General features: G+C 37.8%; 1 protein-coding gene across 12 annotated transcripts in view; it reads left to right on the plus strand.

The window, feature by feature from the left end:
* Window positions 1-22,786, plus strand: part of RERE (arginine-glutamic acid dipeptide repeats) — a 402,826-nt gene that overhangs the window by 168,176 nt on the left and 211,864 nt on the right. For 9 of the 12 annotated variants that reach the window (XM_070610911.1, XM_070610914.1, XM_070610925.1 and 6 more), the window contains one exon: window positions 9,231-9,356. The exons of the other annotated variants lie outside the window; for them this stretch is intronic. In XM_070610911.1, coding sequence (XP_070467012.1) covers window positions 9,231-9,356 — 126 coding nt within the window. The remainder of the gene's footprint in view (window positions 1-9,230; window positions 9,357-22,786) is intronic. 12 annotated transcript variants of the gene reach the window in all.

The following is a 22,786-nucleotide window of genomic DNA, read 5'->3' on the forward strand; positions in this document are numbered from 1 at the left end:
GTTTCTGAAGTAGTTTGTTTCTTCTCAGCTATTATAAAGAGCCTGAAGTAAAATAAATTTGGAATTTGATGATGAGTTGGAAAAAAAAGGGTGTAAATGGGCCAGAGACTAGTTCTCGGTGGTAACTATAATTTACTTAGATATTTGAGTGAGTATGGAGTGTATCTGTAACCTTTTATGGGGGGGATCTCCTAGTGGTAGAGGTTTGAGAAAGGAAGTCTGGCTCAGGGATGGTGCAGCTACAGTACTTTCTCATTAAAAACTTTTCCCAGGACATAAGTGTTGATATTGCCCAGTATGAAATCTCTTGATTTTAGACCAGTGGTTCCCACACTTGGGGTTTTGGATGTTTGGCTTTCTATAGAGATTTCGCAAAGGTCTGCAAATAAACATTCTCAGCCTTAAATAAATAAATATACCTCACACATGTCTGTATGACTACTTTTAAAATGTACTAATATGCTGCTGTGATTTAAAAAATTCACGTATTTAATGACAATACACAGTTAAGAATCACTGTTTATTTTCCTCAAACAGTTGGTACGTGAAATACTGTCGAAGTACTGTCATTTGGGGATCTTTTTGAAATGTTTAGCTCTTAAAAAGGGGATGCTTATACTTGATTGTGAAGCACTGTCTACACTCTTAGGTGTAGAGAAATCCTAATCTTTAGCTCTGTAGAGATATGTATCGGTATCAGTGAATGCCCTTGTTTCCAAAAGCCTTTCTAACTTTTGACACTATTTGTGTTCTGACACACGTTGTATGTGATATTTCAGTCTAAAGGAATGTAGTCTGAAGAGATCTTTAACTTGGCATCTGCTTTGTTTTCTTTTTATTATTTTTAATGACACCAAATATTCAATTAGTATAGTTTGATTTAGCTAGTTATCTAAAAAATTGCATGCCCTTTATTTTTTCTTATTAAAATGTCATTCATAAGTAATACATGCTTACTGTTTTAAAAGAAAGTCAAATGTGCCATTTACTTCTAAGATTTATTTATTCTTGGTAGGCTGCTTTTAACTTTCCTGGTTGTTTTGCAAGATGGCTTTGCAGTTTAATGTTGTAAATCAAATGCTTTCTATTCAGATTTTATGTCAACATGAAGTTTTACCATTTTAGAGGTCTTTGCTATTTATTATATGTTTCCTTCCAAAGAGTTTTTACAGATGCTGCCCTGACATCTGAAAATCTGGGTGGTGGCCTTGTTTCCTGAAGAGTCTTCTTTTTGCTTGTGACTGCTGCTACTGCTCTGTCCCTGCTCATTGTCTTTGTGTGTGATTTTTACCAAATGTAATATGAATGCAGCATGGAAAAGATAGAGCTGTGAAATAAAATTGCAAAGATTTTTCTTTTACGGATTAGATTCTGAGCCCTTTTTGTACAATTTTTTCACGTTAGCAGGTTCCTTCATGTTTGAACAGTGTCTCTTATGAAATACTGATTGCAATGTGATAGTTGCTGTTTGGGGCAGAGGTTCCTGCTGAGTTACAGTAATTGCGCAGGATATTAACAGCAATAAAAGCTGAAGCTTCTGTTGTCACTGTTGGTCTAGTATAAAACATTAAAGCTGTCTGCAAAAACAGTGTAGAGGGAGTGTAATATGTTTAGATACCTTTTTCTAAGTCAGACACTGCTATGTCTTATGTTTTCGTTTGAGTTCTGTATTCAGTACACACTCACAGTTGTAGAAGAATAACAGATGATGAAATATTTGCCCCTGGAAGGAATGCAGTTGTTGTCTGGATACCTACTTTCTCTTCTTTCCTTGGTTCTCAGTACTACTTATGAAAAGATAACCTAGTAGGTGAGAATAATCACAGATTTTGTTTCCTTTAGCCTACCCAAGCTGTAAGGGGAAAAGGTGAGCAGAAGGAAATATGCTTTGTTTCTCTGCAAGATTTTAAAAGGAAGAAATTGGAGTTGGTTTTGCCCATAGCAAATACCATGCGTGGCAAGTGGGGCAATGGGAAACAAAAACCCAATAGCCTTGAAATGTTGTTGATTAATTATGTATTTTATCTTGTTGGTTTTTTTGGTATGGGGTTGTAACTGAGATATGTGTTTGTTTGCACTGTAAATTAGAATTAATTGTTTTACTATATGAGTTTTTGAGTATAAGGTATATTTGGGGACTATAAAAAGAACTGGATGAATGCCCTTTATGGTATATATTAAGTAAGATAACGTTAGTTACAACAGAAACTAAGAAATTGAGAAGTGGGTATAAGGAGACATTTATGACCAGTTACCAAGACTAGCATGATGCCCAGTTGTTGAACTGAGGACCCTGGGTAACATTTCATGAACCAGTTCTGTATGAGATAAGAAGAGTCTTTGGATTTTATATGGGGACTTGCATTGTCTTCTAGGCTCTACTACTACATCCTATAGAATCTGAGTCCATGATATGGAACATAGCTGTCCCTGTGTGCGGGTTTACATCTGTAGTTCTGGCAAACTATTAAACAGCGTCCCCTTTCACTCTAAGATGTGTCCCTGTTTGGATAAAAGGTTATGCAGTCATCTTATCTATGGGGATGGGATCCACTGGCTTCCACTTTATTAATGTTTAACCATCAAAAGACATATAAGGCCAGTACCATTCTACATTGGTAGATATATTTAGAGACCACACTTTCACTGGGGTAAGTGGATGCTATGGTGTAAATTACGATATAAATAATTGAGTTCCTGGCAGCACTGAGGTTTTTGAAAGTAGCATTTTCAAGGGCAGTGAATTATATGTTCCATCTGGAAGCTTTCATTCTCTTAGGAAGTGTTCATGTGATTGGGCGTGTTTACCTGGGTTTGTTTGACTACAAAGACAAAAGTATCTCTGGAACAAATAGTCAAAAGCAGGAACTCAAGAGAACACGACAGGTAAGGTGGAATTATGAATAGTATATGTTTGGAAGCAGGAAGGAAGAGAGATCACCGATTAAATAAGGCAGCTTTGCACCTTAGGCTTCTGAACTAAATACTTAAGTAGCTGGCAAAATCTTTAGGTTTTTGAAAGAATGGTAATATGGAATGGCAATCTATAATTTTTGTGGCCTGGGTTGAAAAGATTAACTGAGGGACTGAAGCAGTTAGCAGAGAGGGCAAAGCTGAAAGGATGAATCAAGAATTGCCTCAGTGTGGAGAGTTGGGGCAGATAAACAAGTTGTAGGCATGCTGGTGTGATAAGACAGGAAGCCAGGAAAAGCAGAGGATTGGAGCAACTGCGCAGAGAGCAGTAGACGGGCCAAAGGGAGCGAGAGAGTGCACTCCTCCTCGCGCTCTCCTTAGGCCTGCCGTACTGGTGCTTTTTCCCATTGGACTCTTAGGTTATCCTGTGTCCTCTCAGTAAAGGCCGCTTTTCTTGGGCCAGCTTGAGCAGATCTCCAGGATATGCATCCGAAAGAGCCTTGTATAACACCTTCACCCCTTTCTGAATGTGCTGTGCTCCCATAGCTTTTCTAGGTCACTGTGTGACTTAGTTTGCTTTAAGAGTTTTCTTCCTGAATGAGTCAGTATTACCAAGGAGCATTATATCCCAGAGTGCAATTAGTAATGTTTTGGGTTGTAATCAGTGCCTTCGACATACACTTATTGAAGGCCTACCTTGTGTTCTTTGTTGAGCGCAGCACCATAAGGGGGACTGAAGAATGTAAGATACAGTTCTTTCCCTCAGTGATCTTAGGTTCTAATTGGACAGACAACTCGGGCATTACTGGATGTCAGTCCTCTTTGGAGAACACTAAATAGGATTCATGTGGAGGAAGCCATTCACTTTTTGTCCTAAAAGAAAGATTTTTTTTTTTTGCTTTTACTAAAAAACAATAAACTTCCATTTTTATAGAAATTCAGGACTTATGCATAATAGAGTTAATTTGCTATCTAGAAATAATCATGGATTCTGAGAATACTTAACAGGAAGATCATTGAGATTAGTAGTTTTCATTTAATGTAACACCAAGGAGTTCCTTCTTGGGCTGTTAATAGTAGTTTATACCTAATTCTTCATTCACAGATAAGTAATTGAAGCCTTCCTTTTAGTATTCTACATGGGAGTTCTTATCATTCAAGCAATGGAAAGAAATATGATTTTGGTTTCTTAGAGTTACGTAATTGTTAATTCTTTAGCTGTTATATGAAATGAATTTTCAGGTTGAATGGTAATTATTACAAATATTATTTTAAGCAAATACCATTGATTCATTTTGGCTCCTATTTGGTTTATTAAAACTGGAAAAGTTGTCATTAAAATTAAACCTAGTCTAGAGATTCCTTGGAGTTGGTGATATGTCATTAGGGATATTATGGTATTTTCAGTTGACTCTTTAGGGCTCGATGTAGTTTTATGGCTCTGCATGGATGAATGTACTATTCTACCATTTATGTCCCTAACAGCATACATTCTAAGTGCTGATTATGAATGTGGAAGAGTTAAGGATGGGTAGGTACCACTAGTTAACTTGGAGAAGGCCCATCTCCATTACTGCTGTGAATGTGGGGGCCAAGTTATTCAAGATTCAATAGTTTATCCCTCTTTCTTTCATTGTCAAATGTGAGCAGCTGGGAGAGGGACATTTGGAATTTCTCTCTGATTCCTGGTCCATACCCATAACCCTACCCGAAAAGCTGATCTCCACAGTGCAACAAAGAGGGGCTCAGAGAAATTATCTTCAGCTTAGGTCCCACTTACCGTTGAAAATGCCCTCTCTCCACCAAATTGAGTTTCTCCAAAGTGAATTAAAAGCTGCTTTTCCTTCTTTGAAGTGAAAACTTATTGAGGATAAGTAATTATATCTTTTCATTTTTTGTTAGAGACCTTTATATAGATAATGCTAGCAGATATATGGGAGACTTTATTAACATACATTCTTTGTGCACATATACATATATTCACACGAGTTAGTTATTATTTGTGCATGATACACCACAATTATTTAATCCTAGCTTAGTGTTGTATTACTGAATGTATGGTGTATGGGCATTCAGGAAATGGGCATTCATTTTCACATTAGGTAAATCTTGTATTAAAAACTTTTCTGGGTGTAGGGCAGGAAATCCATATTAATTTGAACATGGCTAATTCAGAATTTGAGATATTATTCTGGGACTGAGATGAGGGATCACAGAGTACATGGATCGAGAGCTTGATTTTGACATCAGCTTGTGTCTTCTGTCACTTGCTGCTTTCATGACCTCGGGCAAGGCACTTAACCCTCTAACCTTGCTTTATTTACCTCTGAAGTTGGGATGTGAAGCACCTACCTTGCAGGTAGGTTGTTTTTAGATGAAGAGATCAAGCCTACAAAGTGCATAGTGCAGTGCCCAGGCCACAGAATAAAGAAGATCATGATGTTGATGTTCTGTTGCTGCTCTAGGTTTCAGCTTTGTAAGCGTAGACACCACACCTATTTTATTCATTGATGTGTACTGTGCAGTTAGCACATTGCCTTGCCCATTTAAGATCTACAATAAATATTTGTTGAGTATTGAATGAAGTAACATTTCAGTGGAAAAAATTGACTGGATAAAGTTTTCAAAAAAGTTTAGTAGTAGTTTGATACAATGCATATATTTTGCGCGAACTACAATTTAACCTTCTGTTTATTAAATAAGCCAAAGAGATCTACTTCTTTACCTTTAGTTAGCTTGCAATGAGTAGTATTTTGGTTAGCCTGCAGTTTGTACTATTTTTTATATTTAAATTATGAAACTCTATTTTTTTTCTTCTTTTGAGGAAGATTAGCCCTGAGTTTACATCTGCCGCCAATCCTCCTCATTTTGCTGAGGAAGACTGGCCCTGAGCTAACATCTGTGCCCATCTTCCTTCACTTTATATGTGGGATGCCTACCACAGCATGGCTTGACAAGGAATGTGTAGGTCCTCACGCACCTGGGATCCCAACTGCCTAACCCCGGGCTGTCAAAGCGTAACATGCGAACTTAACTGCTGTGCCACTGCCCTGGCCCCCTGAAACTCTATTCTTAAAATACTTTAAAACTCAGTTTCTTATTTTCTTCAGGAAGTTTACATGAATGTAGCCAAAGTCATAACATTTTTTAGGCATTATTATAATCTGTTTTGAATTTTCTGTATTACTGACTTTTAGCAAAGATAAATGAGGGCTTAGTCTATATGTAAACATCCCAGAGGTGGCCCGCCTATAGTGAAAAATGCCTGTAGTACAATGATTTGCTTGTGTGTGAAACAGTGGTTGTTCTTCTGTTTTTATTTTTCGTAGTCTCTCAAGTTAGGCTTACACGATTGATTATTTCTTTCTATAGTTTCCTTTTTCTCTTTACCATCTTGGTTTGCTCCCTGTAAAAAGGTGAGTACCATCCAGTTACAGCTTTATGACTTGAGTGTAGTATTAGATAACAAAGTGAAAACCTTGAAGTGCATTATCAAGTGTTTTCATTTTATAGTGTGAGAAATTAAGCATTACTTAAAGAGATAAGGGAATGTTCAGCTGAGAGAATTCTTTAAGGGAGGAGTTGCTCCTTTCTGTTAGTGTAGTTGTTCTTGCCTGTCAGGAGTGAGTATCAGTGCAATGGTACTCTTGTTGTAAAGTGATTTCTAAGTCAAGAAAAGGTGTTCATTACTGATTTGGTGCTAGAGTATTCTTCTGGAGGCCACACTCCCTACCCCCCCACCCGCCCGCTTTGTTTAAAATAAAGGCCTTGGTTGCTTAGTTGTTATCTATAAGTGTTGTAATAAACTACAACGGGTATTGGGCTTACTCCATGCTATGTTTGGAGTAAGCCACCAATAATAAATGTATGTGCAAGGACTAAATCTCCTTTTCACATGCAAATTTGAAGTTTATAATTTTATTTAATCCTTTAAAAGGCAAGAGTAGGATGAAATCTCCTAGCTGTGAGTTTGATGGACATAGTCACATGAGGTGGTGGTGTTGGATATCTGCTGCATCCCCCTGCTCCCCTTAATGGAGCAATCACGTTGGAAGTTATTCTCAGCTACCACAACCTTTTTGCATGATATGAATATCAACTTATAGATGGAGAGGATGATGTTCATGTCAGTGAAAATCAAAATGAAGCTTTGGGAATAAATAATCTCAGAGCATCTTATTGGCCCCATTTACTCAGCTTCTCGGTGGTCTGTTTTCACTCATGACTGATAGTCGTTATAGGCCACATGGGATTTAAAGTTTTAATGGTTCACGATTACTGTGAAGTTGGGTAATTCATTTTCTCTTAATTTATTTGGATTTTCGGACTCTAAGAAATTACTGAAAAGGTTTTGTCTAATTATATATAGTTACATGAAATATCTAAGAATGTTATTTACTAAATCTGTTCTCTTTATGTGAAATTTTTTCAATGCGGAAAATTCTAGGTATTCTAACTGTTTTTTAAAAGGAGCTTAAGAAAGTTTGAGACAGTTTGATTTTTGCAGAAAACTTCTGTGCAGGAATATTGGTAACGTCTTGTCATTTAAACTTGATTCCTTAAAACTGGAAATTTGTAATTGGTATGTATATGTAAATGTTTGTGTTAAGAACCAACTCAAAATATTTCCAAGAAAAACACATTAGAAGAACTGAAAGAAAATTAGGAAAACTGAGATACTGTCAATGTTTTCTGATTCATAAATAAGAACGATATGCTTGATGTCTTTTTTTAATGCTTAAAATGTTTTACTAATTACGTGAACTTTTGCATATTTAAAATAATGCCAAGGTGCTATGAAATGCTTTACTAGGTGTCTTTTTGTTTAAAACACTTGATTTGAATGATCTGATTAATTGAATTCCTAGTGCCAGAGATTGACCAGAAATTCATTTTATTTGATGCTCATGGTAAAAAAATACTGACTATACTGTACATTCTAGTGCACAGTTGAATCTTTGATTTGGAATTTTGAAGTGCTGCTATGGGGAGGAGGGGGATGTGTGGCGGAGAATGTTATGGCTACTAACACTTGGTGTCATCATGTATTGTCACTAAGGCAGTGGGAGTCAGAGACAGCACAAAAAGTGTACTCTCTGGATCCCAGGATGGGCTCTAGGGGGTGATCTGTAAAGGAGGAAAACCATCACAATGAAGACATTCTTAATATTAGCATATTTTCCTGGGATTTGTCTTTTTTGTTTCCTTAAGAGAGACTTATAAAAATAAGTAGTTAACGGAGCATACTAAAATCTTGGATTACAGGAAGTTGTTAGAGGGTGATTTTTCTCAAAAGGAATTATATGTAACAAGACTCCCTAAAAATGATTTAATATTAAGCAGTTTGTGTATCTGTAATTTTTAAACAACTTTTAAGAACAGAGATTCTTATTTAAGCAGTTGGATTGTATGGAGTTTTTAATTCATTTAAAACCACGTGAAATTGGATTAGTTTTTTGGAAATGTGTATACTCTAGAATATTTGAAAGGGAACGTATTCAATCTGTTATCTGAGATATCTTTTTTGATACTTTTGAGGACTGTGCTGGCTTTCAGAAGTTCTTTAATCTTTTGCTGGTTTTAAATGTTTTCAGAATTTCTTAAAAAAAAAAAAAAAGACGATTCATGCCAAACTGATTTTGCCCCTAAAAGAAATAGTCTTTTTTGAACTTTATGCTCTGTGCCTATTCATTATACTTACCTTGTGGGCATTGTGAGAAGTTTAAAATTCATTTGAACGGTGTCTTTTCTCCCTCTGGTATTGAGCCTTTTTACCTTGTCTTTAGCTTTCCAAAATTAAACTAGGACTTTGAGAAAATGGTAGGATCTTTGTTTGACCCCCTTAATGCCTTGAATATTTCCTTACTAAGTACATGTCTTATGCCTCTAGCACCTCTCATTAGAAACTCTTCTGAAAGCTCAGTTTGTCCACTTGTGGTTCATTTTACAGTTGTGTTTATCTGACACCATTGGATTTTTGTTTTTATTATAAGCAAAGCATGCCACTGTCACTGTGCCTTGGCACTGTGTCACATCTTAACTTGGTTATTTTGAGGGGCACACACCATACTGCTTTATGACAGGACCCAGATTAAAGTGTGGAGCCAGAGGGTCATATGTTTATCCACACTGAAATAAAGAAACAGCTTTGATAAATGCAGAAAGGTTAACTTTAGTGGTAGAACAAATTCTCTGAGATTTCAGAGACCATCTGCTAAAGGATTTGTGCAGATACTTGCTTGTGTGCTGAGTGCCCCTAGTAACCAGGGTATGAGGGGACATTGGGCATGTTAACTTAAAACTGTTTTCTTTTTTAGGTCCACAACTCCCAGGCCTGTTGCAGATCTCCAACTCCTGCTTTGTGTGACCCCCCAGCATGCTCTCTGCCGGTGGCATCACAGCCACCACAACATCTTTCTGAAGCCGGGAGAGGGCCTGTAGGGGTAAGGAGAATCCCGTTTTTAAAAGCTATCAATATTTTATATCCCTTAGGGTATAAAATAGGAATATTACCTCCCTCCCCATAGCCCCTTAAAAAATGTGCTGTATTGTGTGTGTTTTTAAAGGAGTAACAAGTACATGCACAGAGGAAGCAAAATACGGGACTTGCCTTACCCCTCTAGGACAGTTCCAGAAGTTGGTGGGGTTTGGTGGTATAGGGTATTTTGGCACCAGCAGAGAGCATGCTGGGCTGCTGCAAGGAGCAGGAGCTGGCAATCAGCAGCGAGTATGGATGTTGGCAACTGAAATGGGGGAAAAAAGGGGGTAAGTTTGAGTCCAAGTGTGGAATGTGCATTTACCCAGGATCATTGGGACTCATGGCCCACACATCTAAACTATTTTGGGTGCTGTCCTCTCAGGTGATGTTTTATAGAGTATTGCTCAGAACTAGCTAGGCTTTTCTCCAATGCTAGATATAGAATAAACACTTTGAAAGGCTTGGGTTGGGGTTTAGATATAGTGGTCTCAGCTGTACCCTGGTAATTCCTCTGTTACCTGGGGGTAATGTGGGATGTGTGTGAGATGCAGCAGGAGGAAATGTCTTTAGTGCTTTATCCTTTAGAACACAGGACCCAGTATTAGTGATCCACGAGGGTTATTTTTGTGTCATGTATCTCACCTTTTCTGAAAGCTGTGTATACACCTGTCTTCCTTGTTTTCCTTTATGAGGATTTAACGGTCAAGTTTTCTGAAAGACAAGTATTTATTGTTCTCATCAACTGCTGTTAATCACTGAAGAAGTTTAAGACCTATCTTTCTCTTGTTTGGTGTAATCTGACTCTGAGACTCAAACTCATACTCAATTAGAAAATAATATAAGAGAATAGCCTTCACACGTGCCCACACAATACGAGATACTGGCAATATATAATGAATTGTTCAGTTGTAGTGTAGAATATTAATATCTTGAGATTAAGAAAAGAGAGTGCTCCAAAAGGGCTAAAGCACTTAGGAAAGTTTTGTGAAGGTAGGTAGGTTTCGAGGAGCTGGGTATGCTTTTGATACATCAATAACATGTGGACGGGCAGATTGGTGGAGGCTTCCAGGTGTATGTGTTAGCCTGCCCCATATCAGCCTATCCCTATAAGCAACCCTAGGCAGTGAGCCTGGTGAAGCTGGGAGTTGTGAGAAGATGACCGCAGGACGTCAATGAAGAGTGCAGGTTAGTGGGTCTGGGGAAGCAGAGGTGGGGATATAAAATGGGGCCTGATAAAAGAGGATCTTAGAGGTTAGACAAGCCATGATTTTATGTAATAGGCAGAAGAGAGCCTTTGTAGGCTCTTTTATTCCAGACAAGCCGGTTTGCAAATCACTATTGAAGAAGATTCACTGAGTAGCACTATGCGGTGTGGAGTGGGGAAAGACTGTGAAAGTTCCAGTTAGGTGGCTAAGGCTGTCATCCATGCATAAAATGAAGAGGACTGAGACAATGGAGATGAAATATTAGTAATTGTAACAAAATCAGGAATAATTGTCACAACAACAGTTTCGTGTTTAGATAGTCTCAGGTATAATTTATCAAGGATTAGACTAGACAAAAGGTTCACATTATGGTAGCCTTGTAATTCTTGATATAATAGCCATTCGCAATGGACTATAAAACCCACTGTTGTGGATAAAAGTATAATTTTAATCCCTAGAGAGATATATTGACATTTTAAGGGACAAATTAGAGCCCCAACTTGACTACCTACTTCAAAAGCATCAGCCTTTACCAGTTACTATCTTGTTTCCATACATATCTAAGAAATGATTTTATCTTTCAGGCCAATATTTTCTTACTTTATTCTCTAATCAGTGTGGGTGTCATCATTAGACTGTTTCATTTACCATACTACTCACTAACCAGGATTTGCTGAATAGATTTTAAATTTTGCCCGTAATAACATTGATTTTTAGTAAATTTTATTTTAGCATTAGTAATAACTAGTAGTTATTTTTTTAGCAGTAAAAGTATTGTATCCACTGGGGATTTAAATAAGTTCATAATTGGTGGTGCACTCAAATACCATCATATGTAGGTTTGAGAAGATTCTATAATAAGATAATAAATCTTCTTTCAGTCAAAATGATGCTGCATAAAGCTAACTGTATTGATTGTTCTTTAACAACGCTTCATGCTGCCAAAGTCATTTGTGCTGGATCTGAATTGGATCCAGTTGGCAGCGCTCCCCTCCATGTGTGGAGCTCTCATAAATTCTGCATGCACACAGATCTAATACAGCGTAATGAGAGAGCTGCTGGGAGAAAAAATTGATTACATGGTTGCAGACAATATCATTAACATTTCTTGCCATGATGCACCAGATGTCTTCCCTAATAGACTATTTTTGTTAATTTAGTTTTTATAGGATAACATTGATTGCATCATAATTTAACTTTCATTGCATGTTGAGGTGTATGTGATCTGTGTTTCTACACTAATGTTGGCATCAACTCATAGGATTTAATTTTGTAAATTTTTAACTTACCTGTTAATTTTTAAAGTATTTGTCCTATAAAGGCAACATTTTTACTGAGAATCCATTAGCTTGGATGTTTTCTAACAAAAAGTTCTGTGTTTACTGGTAATTCAAGGTAGTTAGGGAGGTGAGAAGGCAAGGAAAACATTGTCCAGATCCTCCCTAGACTGGGAGAGATGATCGTCCCACCCGCAGCTGCTCCCAGTATCAGGTGATTTAAATGGTATAACAGCAACTCTATCCAAGGCAGAAAAGGTGCAGCCATTTAAGGGGACTTAAAATGCACACTCACTTCCCTTGTCGTGGTTGCGGCCCTGCAGGCTGAAGTTCTTGTGAGTTGCACCTATCCTCTTCCTTGCTAGGAAATCAAGGGCTGGTTAGGATATTTAGCTATTTAGCATTTTAATTTTTATTTATTTTAATTTTAATTTTTGCTGAGGAAGATTGGCCCTGAGCTAACATCTGTGTCCATCGTCCTTTATTTTATATGTGGGACGCCTGCCACAGCACGGCTTGACAAGCGATCCATAGGTCTGTGCCTGGGATCTGAACCTGTGAACGTCTGGCTGCCAAAGCAGAGTGCGTGAACTTAACTGCTATGTCACTGTACTGGCCCTGCGTTTTTATTTTTCAGTCATATCTTTTTGTGTGTTTGAGACCTCTGTTGAGTGGCTGACATATATAAATAAGACAGTACTACTGTAATAGTGGGTTGAGCTATTTTATTTCAGTCATTTTTTTTAACTACTAGTTTTGTTTTTGGTGCATTATCCTTTAGAGAGCATTTTTTTTTTCTCTTGACATGTTACTGTGTAACATAGGACAAGTTAACCTTTCTAACCCTTAGTTTTCTCACTTATAAAATGGGTATAATACTACTATTTACCTTAGGGTTGTTGCAGAGATTAATGAAATAATTACTTAAATTGCTTAGCATGATATGAAGCATATAATAAGCATTCATTTAACATTATCTGTTATCATATAGACTTGTGTCATACAAATTCAAGTTTTAAATAATTAATTTTCCAGATTTTCTAGGCCCCTAGGTGGTCTCCTTGAGTTTAAGAGGGTCTATGAACTTTCTGAAATTGCTTGCAAAGTCTTATGTATATATCTGCAGTTTTCTAGAGAGAGTATACTTTTCAACTATGGGTGCTAATCAGTAGATTCCTAAAATGTTGAAAAAATCTGAAAACTAATATTAAGAATCGATGGGTCATTTAAAATCTCAAATCAGCAAGCTGTTTATTAAGGAAGTAAACTAACGCTGAGTATGTACTTTGTGCCCAGGAACTCTGCTCCTCTCTTCACATAGTTTAACCCATTTAATCACAACAGTCCGTGGTATTTAACTTCATTTTGCAGAGGAGAACACTTGAGGTTTACATTTGGATAAAATCTTGCTTTTAGTGAGTGGCAGGACTGAGGTTTAACTCGCAACGCCCCCTGGCCTGTGCAGTCTTCATTGCTCTCACGCTGACGGCTCTGCTGCCCGGGTGCTCCCTGCCTGATGCCCGCCTTTGCCTCTGCTGTACTGGAGAGTTCCTGAGCTAACATTGCTGCTTGTTCACTGGGTGGAGTCGAAGGCTTCTGCCACTGAGAGTTTTACAGGCTGGCCCTTAACCCTGAATAAATGGACAGTGGTGTTAACAGTATGGTTTGAGAACTCTTTTTAGTATCAGTAAATTTTGTTTTCTTATTACCATTTGTGGTGGTCATGTCTTTAGCATCCTTTGGTTTAAAAATGCATGACCAACAGCTACTGTGAGTTCTCTTTTCATTCATCTTAATAGTATCTATATACATTTGAAAAATCATTCCTGTGGTTTGTTGTGTTTATTAGTCTCTGTGTGTTTGTTTCAGGTGTAAAACTTTGTGCATCTAAGAAATTGGGCTTTGCGTTTCCCTTGGAGTAAATCCACTGCATTGATCTAGACAGAGCTGCTCCAGTAACACAGAGCAGGAAGCTAGGGCTCCGAGGCTTTCCCCAAATCCTCTGGTTCGGGGGCTGCTTAGGCCAAAGCTGGGTCTCTGGTTACTGCTCTTTCCACTCTTCTTTGCAACTTTCCTTGACTCGTAAGGAATGTTTCTTTAGCTGCCCCATGTGGTGCACCATTTCCTTCTTTAAAAGCTGAGAATTGTTTGCTTAGTATCTAGTTTAAAGTTTTGTGACTGTACCTCAAACCACTGTGAAAGCAGTATAATTTTTGTTCATATAAGTCATTTATCGTTTTTAAGTATCATTGTAACACTGGTACTTTTAATATTTGGGACTTTGGTATCATTTAATAATTGAAAGCAACTATTTATTACAAAATGCTATTTTAAAAATAAAGCTGATTATATTTCTTACCTACTTGTTGCTAAGAAAGAACTCTAATCTGGTTGCTTGTTTAGTTCTGCAGGAGTTTCTGAGGATATTCTGCTTTTTCAGTATTTACTGTGGCTTTCCCAATTGACATTAAGTATGCCAAAAATAGCCATTGCCTTTTATATTTGATTGTAGTGAAAGGTGTTAAAAATGGCTGCATTTTCAGAGAAATTGCCAATACAAATGCTGGGATTAATCCAGCTACCCTAAAGGAAAGACGATTAGTAGCTGTTGAATTTCAGTGTAGTAAGTTTAAAAGTTATTAAAACACCCAGCTGACCAATATTAATATTAGATCATATAACCCGCTTCCAGATGAGTCCCTTTCACTTGGAGCGGTTGTTTTCCTACCCTACTCTCCCATAAACGCTAATTGTCACTTATTTGTTCTTAAGGCTGTCTTTCCATCATATTCCTCTGCTCCTTCTTTACAAAAGGGACATCAAGCCACATTTTCAGAGCATAGATTTGAATAACTTTATGATTTTATAAAACTGCCTACTATTTAAGCAGTTGTTTTGTTACCATAGGTCTGTCTGAGATGTAATCATTACTTTCAAGTTTTGTTGAGTTTCCTTTTCTTTCAGGGATAATGCATCGCCCTTTATTACTTAAAGGCACTGTTAGGCCTTTCAACCTTGCCTTTTTGGGCTGTTTCATACTGTTTGAAAAAAAAAATTTAAGTGAGTATGTGGAGTTCCCAGGGTTTACAAGTTCTCCAGAATTAGTTTTACTGATATAAATTGCCAAAGACATTTCAGCACATGGAAGTAGAGCTTGCAGCTTTGTTTAGCTTAACTTTGTTTTTAGCATTAACCCCTCATGTTAGAATATCATAGTACTTTCGGTGGCAATATCTCTTATAAATATCAAGGCCTTCAATGGAGTACCAGAATTTTCTTAGGGACCGGAGTGAAGTTTAAGTAATACACCTAAGGTTAATCAATCTCTTTTCAGAGTCTATAGAAGTTATTATCCCTCACATTTCGAAGTTGGCATTTTCTGTTTTTATCTTTGATCTCATGTTGTACAATTAGATTGAATGTCAGATACTTGTCATTTTTTAAATAAACTTTATTGTTTAGAGCTATTTTAGGTTCACACCAAAATTAAGTCGAAGGTATAAAGGTTTCCCACATATCTCCTTACCCCTACACTTGAAGAGCCTACCCTATTATCACCATCCCCTACCAGAGTGGTACATATGTTACAATTGATGTAATGTTCCTCTGTGTCTTTTCATGGCTTGATAGCTTATGTCTTTTTTTCACTGAATAATATTCCATTGTTTGGATGTACCACAGTTTGTTTATCCGTTAAACTACTGAGAGACATCTTGCTCTTCCAAGTTTTAGCAATTATGAATAAAGCTGCTATAAAATCTGTGTGCAGGTTTTTGTGTGGACATAAGTTTTCAGTTCCTTTGGGTAAGTTCCAAGGAGTGTGATTTCTGAGTTGTGTGGTAAGAGTATGTTTAGTTTTCTAAGAAGCAACCAAACTGCTTTCCAAAGTAGCTGTACCAGTTTATATTCCCACCAGCAATGAATGAAGAATTTCTGTTGCTCCAGATTCTTGCCAGCATTTGGTGGTGTCCATGTTCTGGATTTTGGCCGTTCTGATAGGTGTGTAGTGGTATCCCATTTTTGTTTTAATTCCCCTGATGACATATTATTTGGTGTATCTTTTCATATGCTTTTTTGCTATCTGTATATCTTCTTTGGTGAGGTGTCTGGTAAGGTCTCTGGGTCATTTTTTAACAGGTTGTTTATTTTCTCATTGTTGAATGTTGACTTCTTTGGCTATTTTGGATAACAGTCCCTTATCAGATGTGTGTTTTGCAAATATTTTCTCCCAGTCTGTGGCTTGTCTTTTCCTTTTCTTGACAGTGTCTTTTGCAGAGCAGAAGTTTTTGTTTTAATGAAGTCTAGCTTATCAATTCTTTTTTTCATGGATTCTGCCTTCGGTGTTGAATCTAAAAAGTCATCTCCAAACCCAAGGTCATTTAGATTTTTCTCCTAAAAATCTCCTAAAATCTCCTTAAAGACCTTAAATCTCCTAAAAAAATGATTTTTAGGAGAAAAATCTAAATGTTATCTTCTAAGAGTTTTACAGGTTTGTGATCCATATTGAGTTGATTTTTGTGAAGGACATAAAGTCTGTGTCTAGATTCATCTTCTTCTTCTTTTTTTTTAGCATGTGGATGTCCTGTTATTCAGCACTATTTGTTGAAAAAACTGTCTTTTCTCCGTGTGTTGCCTTTGCTCCTATGTCATAGATCAGTTGACTATGTTTATATGGGTCTGTTTCTTGGCTCTCTATTCTATTCCATTGTTCTGAATTGAGAGTAAAATGCAGACATCTTGACTCTTTACTCCTGAATACTTGTCTTTATTTCCTAAGAACAAGGACATTCATTTATATAGCCACTATATTATTAAAATCAGGAAATTTGAAAGTGATAGAGTACTAATCTAATTTATAGACATTCACATTTTACCGTATTTCCCAATAATGCCCTCTATAGCAATTTGTTTTTCTGGCTTAGTATCCAATCCAGCATCACACTTATATCCAGTTATCATGTCTCTTTAGTCACCTTTAATACGGAACAGTTCGTTAGCCTTTCTTTGTCTTTCATGACATTGACATGTTTGCTTTTTGAGAAGACAGTCCAGTTTTTTGTAGTTTGCTGTTTCCTAATTATTAGATTTAGGTTATACATTTTAGGCAGGACTATTAGTGGTATTGTGACCTAAGTGCCTTACCTTAGAGGGCATGTGTTATCAGTTTGTCATATTATTGGTTATGTTAACTTGGATCACTTGGATAAGTTATTAACTTTCCCTTTGTAATTAATAAATAATTTGTTAGGAGAAACTTTGCGACCATGTAAATATTCTGTTATTCATCAAATTTTCATCCACTAATATTAGCACCTATTGATTATTATTATTATTTTGCTGAGGAAGATTCACCGTGAGCTAACATCTGTGCCAGTCTTCCTCCATTTTGTATGTGGGTTGCTGTCACAGCATGGCCACTGCTGAGTGGTGTAGGTCCATGCCTGGGAACTGAACATGGGCTGCTGAAGTGGAGCGTACTGAACTTAACCCCTAGGCCATGGGGCCAGCCCTCCTATTGATTATTTATACCTGAATTACTGTGGTGATTGTGGAATGTCACTCAAATTTTTTTTTTTTAAAGATTGGCACCTAAGGAAACATCTGTTGCCATTCTTCTTTTTTTTTTTTCCTTCTTCTTCTCCTCAAAGCCCCCCCAGCAGATAGTTGTATATTACAGTTATAGGTCCTCCTGGTTGTGCTATGTGGGATGCTGCCCCAGCACAGCTTAATGAGCAGTGCCATGTCTGCGCCCAGGATCTGAACCTTCAAAACCCAGGGCCGCCAGAGCAGAGCACGTGAACCCAACCACCCAGCCATGGGGCCGGTTCCATCAACCACTTTTTTTTTTTTACTCAAACTGAATTGCTCTGTCTTTGAAAAATAGATCAAAATTCACCCACCATTAGTTCAAATGCAGGATTTTTGAGTAAAATGAAAGAAAGAGAGGGGAAGGAAAGGAAAGGGGAAAGAAAGATGGAAGGAAGGAAAGAAAGAGTGAAAGAGAGAAGTAGGGGGTGGAAGAGAACATGTGAGCCCTCGATGGTTTTCATTTTTAGCAACATAATGACTTTATGAATTTACAGATTTTTTGTAGAAAGAGGAAAAATTTGTGATGGTGTTTTGTTCCACTTTTAGGCTCCAGAGGAGATAAAAGCTGCTTAGAAGTAATAGATCATGGGCGTGGTTAAAAAATACACATTTTTACTGTTGAAATTGTGATTATTATTAGTTTGATTCATGTTGGCAATATTTACTACTGATCAAGTTACTCACTCTCTGCACCTCATTTTCCTGACTTGTAAAACCAGAATATTATTTCCTTAGTTCTGGAGTGAGGCCCAGGAATCCATAGTTTTTCCAAGTGCTCCCCAGGAGATTCTGATTGGCAGCCAGCTTTAGCAAATGAAAATCTGCCCTCCACTCTGGTGACTGTTGTAAATGCACATCTGATCATGTCCCTCACAGGATGTAGAACTTTTGGTGCAGTTCCAGCACCTCTGTTTTTCTCAAACCTGAGTATCTGTTTTTGTGGTTCTTCCATATTACTTGATTTCCCACCTTCCCCAACGCACAGATTAAGTATAATCTGCTTGCTTACATCCCTAATACAGCTTTAAGAAAGAATTTATAAATTAATTCAAACCAAACTACAAAACCTATAAAATTCTACCAACATAAATTTAATAGAATGGGTGATGATATTTTGCTGAAATGATAGAACTACTTGTGACATGAATTTGTTACTGGTTGCTTATGGCCTAGACATAGGGGTTTGGGGGATGGTGTATGGCATGTTTAGACTACTGGGTTCCTTGTGATGACTCAATTCTTCTATCTATTGTTTTCATTTTCATCATTATCGCTGAGATAATAAATGTAAGTATATCTTGCTACAGTGTGACTTTGCTCTTACCTGACTCAAATGTGGCATTAGATTTATGTTATTTATTTAGTAGCTTGCAATAATTAGAGTAGTACTACTTAGTTGTTTGATTATATGTAAACTTATTCAGAGTCAAAATCATATAGCTCTAAATTCTGTTAATGAAATTATAAACTAGATAATCCAGAAAATGAATCTGTTAAAAAATTTAAGATACGCGTTGAAATGAAAATAAACATTAGTCCTCTCCTTCCCCCACCTCGCCATCTGTTGCTCCTCTCTGAGAGATATGGTCAGCCAGTGTCCCTAACATTATGCCTTGGCTACTTTGTATAAACAGTCTGTCCTTTTGACTAGATTGAATGAAGGTGCTGTGTTTCATTCTTATTTTTGTTTGCAGTGCCTAGAACAGTTCCTGGCTGTGAGAAGTTGCTCCTTAACCATTGAATTAATAGTTTGCTTTTTACAAGACAGGAAGAAAAGCACATTACTTTTTAAAAAAATAAGGTAAAGAAGGATTTTCTTTAAAGGAATATGTTAAGTGTGACTGAATGAGGCCAGACCATCACCATGAAGTATAGCACTTAATGCAGTCACGAGACAGACGGCCCAGTACTAGCCAGGAAAACCTGGTATGCATGTTTATTTTTTGAGAAGGAAGTTTTTTTAAGTCTTTCCACCTCAACTTCCACCTCCCGTGAAAATGAGAGGTGTAGGACCAAGAGAGTAGTCCTAGCTGTGATTTAAGTGAGGAGATATCAATATATGGTTCAAGTTTAATTTTTTTCCTTGCCTGTTGGGATTCTCATGGACTTATGGAACTCATACAACATACATATCAGTTTTTCAGCTAACATAGCATGAGCCTGTTTTATTATGTTTTCGTTTTCATTTACTTGATGTCTGGTCTATAAACTCTGGGCTTTGGCCTTTTGAATCTTTATTAGCTTGGAGCTTGCCATGCTCTTACAACAGAAAAGTGGTTCATCTTCACACAGAGGGGTGTATTGTTGGTTGTGAGGCTGCTGCCCTTGGTTGCAGCCTCTTCACACTGATGGTTCTCCTTGATGCCTGAATAGAATGGAGTATGCTGCTGCACTGCCCCAGGGCCTTGTAACAATTTAGAATTTGGACAGAAAAGCGGAAGGACCTAAAAAGGCAACTGTCAAATGCCTTTGGTATCCCATAGTAGAAGATGTGTGTGGTAACCTTGGACCTGAAGCCCTTGGAAGTATGGTCCCTTGATCCAAAGGATCATGGAGGGATGCCTTTGGAATCGCATCCAAGGGTAAATCATCAGCAGAAATGGCCACCCCCAACTCCCACTCTCACACACAGTGGAAGGTGGAGCTAATTGGCCAAAACAAAATGAAAGCTGAATGCTGTTAGTGGAGTATTAGGGTAGTGTAACCGGAGTGCAGAATGTTCTGTCAGGGGTGAGAGCAGTTTGGTTTGTACTTCAATCAGAAATCATTGGCTTGTTTTCAGTCTAAACATTTTTTTTGTTTTGAATATTTTTCTAGTATCTAAAGATGCAGGAATACTCTTAAATTAGCATTACTGCTAAATTTAATATTTGGTTAATTTTTCCTGAAAGTTTAGAATGAGGAAATAATGGTTGGTATCTATACTGCTTCCTCCTAGCTCTTCCTTTTGTTAGTAGCGTCTTTTTGGATGTATTAAAAATGTCCACAGAGGTCCAGAGATAGGCACACTTAATCATTATGATTGAATATCAGTCTGCTCTTAAGATACTAAGCAGATTTGTTAACAAACAAGGTGGGACTGTACAAAGATCTGATGTATTGTTAAAATTATTTAAAAGAAAAACAGCTGGCAAATGGTAATTGACGGATATGTTTAATCTGTATAACTTGAAATGCTGCTATGGTTACTGTGGGTTAAGTAGGGAAGACACATCCAGGAGACCAGGGCTTCTCTAGGAATGGATGAGGCATGACAAAGAATCCAAGGTTACAGTTTAAGGATTGTATGGCAGGTCAGGCACTGTGATTAAATTCCTTGGTGTTGTCACTGAGCTGTTAAGGCTGAAGATAACATTCTCTCCTGCTGAAAACAAGAACCAATACTCACTCCTTGATGGGCTAAATTATTAAAAAGAGCCCTTCTTGCAATGTTTCATTATCTGGGATTTGCCTCAGCTGGTGATTTGTCGGCAGCATAGGGAGATTTGCTAGGCATTTTGTATTAAAATTATTCAGTTGGCTGGTGGAGCCCTTTGGATAATTCCTTGCCATTTTACAATGCTCTGGAAGAGATTTGTGATTTACTTTTGCCTAAGTGGCTTTGTGTCTTTTGGAGTTACTAGAGAGTGTTGGGCACATATATACATTTTTTTTTAACCTCGTTTCTTTGTTTTGTTTTCTCTTTTGTACTTTTGTTTCTGTGGACGGGTGGCTAACAGATTATTTTAGTGACACCCTTAGCAAGCATGAAGTGCATTCGGCATGTTATGTCAACCTGACACTGATTAATGTACACTGAGTTTCGTATTCTTCCCTCATGAAGAAAATTATTCAAGAAGTTGACTTGGTGTTTTTTGTTTTTGATTTGTAGCTTTTAATTGGGGGCAGGGGGTTAATTTGTTAGGTGGCTGGTATGATTTCAGCCAACCAGTTGAAAAAGAAAGAAGCCCCATCTTGTGAGCTTCCAGAAGAGAAAAAAGAAACTAGTACTGCTTGTTGAGTGTTGGTGGTATAACTGGACTCAGTATAATACAAAGGCTAGGGAGTGAAGAGAAGGAAGAGCCTTTGCGGGTAACCCTCTGCCATTATCTGCCAGGCTGGGAGAAGTTATGCAGGAGGCGTTGTCATGTGGAAGCATAATTGGACTTATCCCTTGGACTAGCACAGTTGGAATCTTCTAGGTGAAGTTTGAAGCCTTCTGCCCTTCTACAGTCTGTCTGAGGGGAGATACAACTCTGCTTCAGTGTTTCAAAATTGGTGGTGTGATGTAGTTAATATTCTTCTGGTGGAGACAGTACTGTTTATAAAAGATTTTTTGATTCAGCCTCAGGAAGAACATGGTCAGCTAGACAAAGCTTTGGTAAGAGATGTTGGTCCCTGTAGCAGAACCAAGAGGTAAGGCTAAAGAACTGTATAAAATCACATTTCTGCTTCCCTGGAAAACTGATCAGATTTTAAAATCCTTTTATCTAGTGTGGAGGGGAGAGAGTTGAGAGGGAAGGGAGGCTAATGAAGAAAGGGTGGAAAGAGAGAGAGAGGTCTTTGAAAGCTGTGTGGTCCACTTCAGTGACAAAGCATTGGAAGTGGCTTATGGATATGGAATCCAGCCATGGTGGGTGCAAAGCTGCCATGGAGAGGCTGTGGTGTGGGAGAGCTCACCTGGGAGAAGTGAATCTCGGGCTCAGTTCCAGTGTGAAAGAATCTCTGGAGAGAGATGCTGTTTCTGAACGTTGCAGCCCACTCCATGCCTAGCTTCATGATTTTGTATGTGCTCGAGGGCTGGAAATGCTCTTCAGGTCCCACCTGTCACCTACTGTAGGCAACCTAGTCTTCCTACAGATAATTGTTTTCTCTTCTGTGCTGTCTTTCTGCCTGGCCTGATCTTCTGTTGTGCTGCTTTTTGCAGTGTACTCTGTGTCTTTTGTTTCCTGTCCCCCTGACCAAATTCACAGCTCCTACTTTCTGTCCTGTTCATTTTGGTTAAATGAGTAAGTAAAGGACATGGGTGGTGGTCTGTTCAGGTGTGAGAGAGAGGTGGCATTACATCAGGCTGATTCACTATACACTTTATAATTCCAGTGAGGAAGTCTTTAGAATATACACTGGTATCCTGTCACAATAATCTGGAGAACACAATCTGTTTTCTACTTGTCTTATTAAGCTGCCTTGAGTACAGTTGGAATTCTTGTGAGCGTATTGCTGTAACTGAAAGAAAGAGTCATATTACACTTTTGTATTTTGAGGAGAAAGGCAGAAGGGCTGAGACCTAGACAACCTTTGGTCTTGTTTCCTGCTTAGATGAAATGACGCCTTCCTGCTGTTTC

This window comes from Equus przewalskii, chromosome 2, assembly GCF_037783145.1.
Source record: "Equus przewalskii isolate Varuska chromosome 2, EquPr2, whole genome shotgun sequence".
Lineage (NCBI taxonomy): Eukaryota > Metazoa > Chordata > Mammalia > Perissodactyla > Equidae > Equus > Equus przewalskii.